The sequence below is a fragment of the Saccoglossus kowalevskii genome, chromosome 22, assembly GCF_978046115.1.
Source record: "Saccoglossus kowalevskii chromosome 22, keSacKowa6.1, whole genome shotgun sequence".
Classification (NCBI taxonomy): domain Eukaryota; kingdom Metazoa; phylum Hemichordata; class Enteropneusta; family Harrimaniidae; genus Saccoglossus; species Saccoglossus kowalevskii.
In genome coordinates, this window is record NC_140662.1 from 22,748,349 (window position 1) to 22,756,586 (window position 8,238).

Sequence of the window (8,238 nt, forward strand, 5' to 3'; positions counted from 1 at the left end):
GATATCAGCATATATACCATGACCTCATAAATACTATATCAGCATATATACTATACTATGACCTCATCATAAATACTATGATATCAGCATACCATGACCTCATCATAAATACTATATCAGCATATATACTATGACCTCATCATAAATACTATGATATCAGAATATATACCATGACCTCATCATAAATACTATATCAGCATATATACTATACTATGACCTCATCATAAATACTATGATATCAGCATACCATGACCTCATCATAAATACTATATCAGCATATATACTATGACCTCATCATAAATACTATGGTATCAGCATATAAACTGTGACCAGAGATTGTGTATAGTGACATTATAATATCATTTTGTATATATATACCTTTTGGTATATGACCTCAGCATATATACTGAAAACTTAGTCATTCATGTTTTTTTAGGAAACATTAAACCATCCTTTTAATTATGTTAAAATGTACTTACTTTCATTTGGCTCTGAAAAGATAAGAAAAGAAAAAAGTTGTTATTTTGATAATTTTATTTAAATTATTTAGAATTTTAACAACTTCACAGTCAGGTACGAAACATAAATACGTTTTGTTTTGTTTGTAAATCAAACCATAATGACCATAGCATAATTTATCTCTTCATATACAGAGATTGTTTATGTATTTGGATGAAAAGATTTCTCGCGATTTACATCTATCTTCTACCCTCTCTTTAAATAAGACACCAAACTTATCCAAAAAGATACAGACCCTCCACATATATGGCATCTGTATTTTACACAATAGACCCATTTTTTTAGAATTATGTTGGTTTTTTATATCTCAAATTTGACTGACAATAATATAGTTGCTGATATTTTAAATTAAATGGTTTAAAGCACTTATTTCATCATCAATCAAGCACACTCCAGGTTGAAAAATGTTTTAGCCAAACAGCTCACCAAAAGAACATCTTGTCATCTTATGGTCTTATCATAGGAATAATTGTAAATAAAAATTCAACCAAAATAGATCCAGTTACCCCAGCAATAAACAAATTTAGTTATTGACTGATTAGAGTGGAAAACTATCTGAATGTATTGTATTTTCTTTTCATATTAAAAAATATTTGCAAGAGACAGCATTTTCTGATATTTTGTTTAATTCATGCAAGAACCACAATTTACCATAACTAAAAACTGTCAGGTCAGACTAAGATGTGTTGAGGGAATATTTTTTTTTGTACAGGTTTTAAAATCTTTAATCTTTGGCGACAGAAATAAACTGACATACTAACCTATTGTACAAAAAGGAAAGTTTTCAGCAGCAGCTTGACTTTTTGTTAAAACATTGAAAAAAGTAGATTTCCTGCAAGAATGATAGATTGAATAATTTATTCATTTATCTGTTCAAAAATTATCTCCAGAAGAGCAGCAGACTATACACTATAATTTGACAACAACAAAGCAGGGAAAACAGAACTAAATATGCCATGAATAGCTTGAGCATGTGCACGATATTAAAGCCAGTAAAATAGAAATCAAAACTGTGATGAAATCTGGATATGTTGATATGCACTAAATGGCGATACATCATACAGTACCCTACAACGTAAAGCTATGTCATGATATACCCAAATATGGGCACGGGTGTATAAATCAAAGTTTTAAGGTAGCGAGAAGGGTTTTGTGACGTTTTTAAATAAAACATTCTCTGTCTGTTGTCTCGTTGAGAACAGTAATTTAGGTTATATATTTCAAAAGACTAAGTATAGAGGTACAAGTTCGCACAAACTAGACAGTCATTGTTTACATAGTTATCACGTGACATCAAAAATGGCGAACCTTGTAAAAATGACTAAGTACGCGATTGCGAGAGCACACTGCGGAATTTCCTGGTGAAATTTACGTCATGCATTGTCCGTAATCAAGCCCATTGAAATGCGTCTCCGATAATCAAAAGAGCTATTATTCCGATTTCTATGCAGGTTTGTTTTTTTGTCATTTAAATTATTTCATACTTGGCACCTTTAACAGACTATTATTCTGTGACAAAGCATTTTCTTTAAAAACCCAGACATATTTCGCACCATCATTATCTTTTGAACGATAACTGCGAGTTTGAATGTCCTAGTCCGAACGCACTTGATTTGGCGGCGGTCCCAATGAGTCGTACTCGATCAAAACTTCAACTCGAGAAAAACGCGAAAAACAGTTTTGGTTAATAAAACACTGTAGATTTGCTGCATTATTATAAATATACACTAAAAATGGCCAAACATATTAACCACTGATATCATAGAACTCATAAAGAGTGTCAGATAATGAATAATTTCAAGCTCGAGCGTGAAAAATGAAGAAAACTGCTGGCATTTGAGTCCGTACTCAGGAACGTTCGGGTTTTCCATTGTTATGCAAACGAACAACGAAGGATAATCCTCTGACAAACATTACTGTCCCACTATACACGCTGACAGTTTACAAACAAGCTAATCCTTCAAGTGTCTCTGATAAGACATCTAATAAAACGGTTTTCATGGTGAAACAAAATGGCCGATGTTTGAAAAAAATTGCTGTGTCAGAGTGCGACACTGAGTGGCAGATTTTTCTTTGCCTCGTCTGTCAACGCTTTCTTTCTTTTCTTCCCCATTGCGTTAGAAAAAAAATGTATTAGTAAAATAGAATATTGACTTGGAAAATAAAACGATTTAAAAGAAAGTTGTGCAAAGTTACAGTACTCCTTTCGCACAACCTCCCGCCCGCTTCCGCTTTCCAATCACCTTTTTCTCTCGCTTTTGCGACTGCTTGTTGAATTCGACCGGACAATTTCCGCTTTATTTTCGACCGCGCAAACCCTGAAATATCACCGCCCATCTGCTCGCTCGTGCGCATTTAAAATTCGGACTAACAGAATAATTTCCGAGGTTCACATTGTCTTATAATTGTCTTTTTGTTTTTTATAGATGTTGAACAGCTGACAAAAGTTCAAATACTTTTTGTTTTAACTATCTATAATTATATGCACGCAACCTGACCCTTTGACCTCGATTTGGCCTGGACTGAATATTTTATTTTAAACAATATTCTGACGTGAAATACAAAATGTATTTCAACACAAGTACGACATGGTTGTCTGAGGTTTCTTTCCCGATTGTTGAGTCTTTGCAATGTGTTTTATATAACTATTGTTGTTTCCCCCGATGCTGAAGGACCGTAAATCTAAATGGCAGTTACATGCATGGGCTGAGTGAAAGAAAATATTTCTAAGCCTAAAATAAAACCTAATATTACACCTCTTTGTGTATTTGTTAATTTTACATATGTTTGTCATGACAGTATGTTTGTAAATATCTAGAAAAATCTCGTCTTTCGTTGATAATTTCGATTGTTTGTTTGCAATGTCGATCCTCGTTGGTTTCTCCATACTCAGGCTGAGTTTAGAAAGAGCGTCGATCAACACCGTGACAATCAGCCGAGAGAAGACAAACATTGACCGTAATTCATGGGGATCATGTCCGTAATTTGTGGGCTGAAACCCCAAATAATTAAACAAGTATTATTATTTTAATATATATTTTATTTTACATTGCAAAACTAAACCATGCAAAAACAGAGCTAGAGTTGTTCGCGGTGAAACAACCGCATTGAAGATAATGCAACTTCAGCTAGCCATTTCTTACCTTGAAATAAAAAAAATAAAAATTCGAAGAGCATCGGGGAAAATATTAATAATCATCCTTATCAATCGCTTGCTTTATTTTATTCGAATCTATGAAATTCACGATTTTTGTTTATAGTTGTTGGCAACTTCCGCGCTAAAAAAGTTATGGCTATAACTAAATTTGACACGTTTTTCTTTTAAGCCCAATAAATTATTCATACATGTCAAGCTCTGTTCGATTCTTTCAGGGCATATGGCCGTTTTTAGTCGAAAATATTTGTTGTGGGAACACTTTTATGGTACGTATACGGTATAGACCGAACTCGTTCAATGATCGTGACTTAATTTTAAAAATTCAATGTCAAATTTTACCAGACGTGGACCGATGTGGATTCGGTATCGTTATTTTTGGAATTATTCACTAACATTTCCTCGTTTCTCTGCTCTCTCAAAAGGAGTTACCTAGGCTTTTTTCACGTAACTGTCTCATTAAAAAAAAATATTACATCTAGAACAAGCACCCAAAACACGTAACAAGAGGTCCCAGTTCAGTTGCTTTCACGATACAAGTGTAATACAACTATTAGATTTGAAGTGTCGTTCAGAATGTAATAATAGTTAATACTAGTTGTATGTTCACACTTTACTATCAAAACCACCATTTCGACCACCCATGTGCCAGTGATCAGTGTTTGGGCGAGCGGTCAATGTTTTCAGTGAGCGAGCCAGCGAGCGAAAAAAAAACGCGATTAAAATGCGGTCGGTTTCCGGTCGGACAAAACCGCTTGGTCGGAAATTAAGCGATAAGCGGTCGATGTAAAAGCGGAAGGTTGGGCGAAATGAGTACTGTATGACCATGTTTTTCGTTCGAAGTCTCGACTGACAATAATGCTGACAATGGACGTTAGATAAACACGCATTGTTTGCAACTGGAAGCTTATCACCCGTTATATCAGAATCGTCAACAACAGAGTATACAGATAAGATGTTATCATTTAAACCCTTTCAAAGATAAACATTATGCAAATATCCAGGAAACGCCAGTTGTAGTCTTTTCTGCTAGTGTTTTAAAACACTAATTTGAGCAACGTTATTTCGCAATTTCGATCTTTTGTAAACCTGGGGTGATGTATTAAGGTCTAAAGTAACCCAGCTGAAGTAACCGTTTTATCAATTTGTGAAAAATCAAGAAAAAAGTGAAAATTTCCCTTCTCGCTACCTTAATGCTTTAATAATATTACACGATTATTACAAGACGACGATAGAATCAATCAACGTGTACCAAAGGGCCTGTAATACATAGTACCCAAGTGCAAACTTTGTGGTATTCTTACGATAAGCTTATTAATATACAACTTTTTACTGTTGGTAGAAATAATTTAATAATGAGAGATAACAGTCGATATGGTGACAAATACAATTCTGCATTGTTCTAACATTGCATTCAGTGATGGAATTCTATTTCTATCACAGACTACTGTAGAATACTTTATTTTCGCTTGGAATTAATTTTCGCTATTTTCGCTGAAGGAATGATTCAGTGAAAATAAAATCTAGCGAATATAACTTTTTTTCTATATTTTACATTCAACTCATGAAAAGTCAGTGAAAATATATTCCATACAAAACACCCAAAAAGTCTTCAAAGAGAATTAATTCCAGCTAAAATAAAGTAATTTACAGTATATCGCTTCTGTGTTTGATGTAATCAAAACAATAAGCTTGAATTTGAAGTAAACAAACTTTTTCGTAACACTTTTGAGAACCAAGATTTCACAGAACATGAATTCTATTGTTTTTTTGACATCAGATTTATAATAATATGAGGTTATTTCGAGGATACCTCAAAGTATGCACAAAGTCAGTACAGAGAAAGTATCGACCGACGCGAAGCGGAGGTCGATGCGACAGCGTACTGTCTGAGTGCATACTTTGAGGTATCCTCGTAATGACTATATTAGATACATCTTTTCCTTCAAAGGATACATCATGGAATACTGAAATCCAAAAATGTTTAGAACAGAATCAGCGAACTTCTTTGTGTGGAGTCCGGTCAAACCCTGGTGGCAGCCATGTTTGTTTTTATTTTTAGGGGACGCTTATGTGTGTAATCATTCCATATTAGGAATTCGCATTTCCTTATATGGTAGGATGAAAATACCCTGTAAAATACTGCAAAATTACAGCACGCTGTAACTTATGGTGTTACGGTGACAGATGTATAATAAAGTACCGGTAATATTTGATCATTAGTTACTTACCCGACATTCGGTAGTCCCACAATTCCACATTTTAACGATGTTCCAACCCTACCAATTAATGGTTTACTTGTTGGTGCTTCCTTCTTTTTGGGAGGCATAACTTCTCATAAATTTCTTAGTCTATTATCTTAAACAGAATTCAATGATGATTTTAGTTACATTGTGTCAAGACTTTTTTGTGACAGTACTGAACACTGAGGGCTCTCTTAACTCCTAATATATTTTTTTTTGTATATTGCTAGTGTTTGGCTAAGCGTCCACATACTGTATTATTTCTAAAAGAAGTGTCTCTGATAAATGCACTACTGAAAGAAGAGAAAACACTCTAGTGAATTTTGCAACCATCTGAAGACTTGAATGAATTTATTTTTTCAAAACTTTCTGACATTACAGTACTAGTACTTGAGGTATAAGCATGATGACATGATGTTGTGCAAGACGTGAGACCCAGCGATGTGAGTGACCTGCCCCCATCACATAAAAAGGGTAAGGTCAAAATGACCAACCAAACTTGTAACGTACATGCTCACTGACATGCCACAAATATGTACTGCATTCTATTCATCAAAAGTTAACCGATAATAAAGTGAAGTGACAAGTGACTAGTGACAATCAGACATAAATAGTGTTATTTTGTTTTAAAGATGACCGTTCGATCTCCCACTATCGACTTCGACTCACTGACGTGCGATTTCCGTACGATAACCATTTGGACAATGTACTGATGATGGAATTCGCGTATCGCACGCCCGGGATCGCGTGTTAAATGATTACGTACGCCGTCATATTGATTCGATCCAAGACGGATAAACTATGGTAATGACCCCCGGGGTCCACCATTAAGTCGACCAATCACCAAGGTTACACCTACCCCACCCGGAATATTGTACGACGACGTCAACAACACATGTCATACATGTGGCAAACGTGTGGAACTGTCCACCATATCGGAATAAGTTGCATACGTTTCATAATCAAACTGCGAGATGACCGTTTTCATGCCCAATATAGAGTATTTACCTAACTCGATACCTGCAAAAACGATAGCCCACAATAAACATGAATGAAACTCACCTCGATTTCTTTTGCAAGAATATTCTTGCACCAGGTCGGGAAATCCAAAATGGCGGATTTTATTTTTCTGCGCATGTCTGGTGAAATTCCTGGCACGATAATCCTCAAGAGGGCGGTCTTCAACACTCATCTTTGATTCGAACTGATATTAATAACAACACTTCAGAGAAAACGCAAACGCGACGTTATATAGTAAGAGAAACTACCCTGGTAAGCGATCATGTTGCTTCGCCACACGCCCCCTAGAGGTGAAGTTCACAAAGTATTTAGACGGCGGAGAACGTGTGTATGTATCGAATAGAGCTGAACACAGCGCCACCATTAAAATTGTTTCGTACGTATTTGTCATTGTCATTACGCAGTTGTATGGTTTCTTGAAAGTGTTTGTTTAGAGTACAAATAATAACAGTGAATACAAATATTCGTCCAACTCACTTCACCAAATAAGCGATTATAAGAAGTATTCCATTTTCAAAACGTCATATTGTTTAACGTTCATCAAAGATACAACACGATCTACCAACGCATTCCAAGCAAAAATTTTGATTAAAAAAACCCGCCGTTGTTAGCGCTGTACGTGGATAATTAAAAACGGAGACCATTCATAGGAACACATTCGCATCCACTAATCAGAAGCCGGAGCCCATGTAGTGCCTATTAGCCAATGGATTTTTTCTCACAATTTTTTTCTGAAATGCTAAATGCGATTTGTGAGAACCCTCTTAAAATAATGTCAGCTATTGGACTGTAGGGTTGTTTATGGATAGGCATTAGTGACCCGTGAATCTGGGCAATTGTTGATTAACACTGCTAAAATGATTGTTTTTTTCTGTAGAATTCTGTGTTCTTTGATTCCATATTTTTTGTAGGAGTTTGAGCTGGACTATATGCGTATTTCTGACATGAACTAGATTCCAAACATATGGCCTGGACAATTTTAAACATTACTATTATTACTGTGACATTTGACACTTTTATAGGGAGAGGGGTAGAAATGAACCAAACGCTAACATTGTTGTTCATGTGAATCTTATTAATAGTGCGAAACTTTGACGTATCCCCGTCTTCGTGTATCGCGTTCGAATTTCGTGTAAATAAACAACGTATTTTACAGGCGTCGTGTATGTCACACTTATGGGACCCACATCGATCAGAACGCGGGTGAAAATGTTAACTACACCATCAGTTGATGGCGGGATACTGAAATTAAAATTAAGCAATATATCAGCCCAAAACTATAATGTTTCAAATTAATTTGTT

General features: G+C 35.3%; 1 protein-coding gene across 1 annotated transcript in view; it reads right to left on the reverse strand.

Moving 5' to 3' along the window:
* LOC102803334 (obg-like ATPase 1) overlaps positions 1-7,066 on the reverse strand; it is a 43,266-nt gene extending 36,200 nt beyond the window's left edge. The window contains exons 1-4 of the mRNA XM_085496095.1: positions 6,979-7,066; positions 5,905-6,031; positions 1,281-1,351; positions 480-491 (exon numbers count right to left, since the gene is read on the reverse strand). Coding sequence (XP_085352221.1) covers positions 480-491; positions 1,281-1,351; positions 5,905-6,002 — 181 coding nt within the window. The 5' untranslated portion in view covers positions 6,003-6,031; positions 6,979-7,066. The remainder of the gene's footprint in view (positions 1-479; positions 492-1,280; positions 1,352-5,904; positions 6,032-6,978) is intronic.
* Between the last annotated feature and the right edge of the window lie 1,172 nt (positions 7,067-8,238).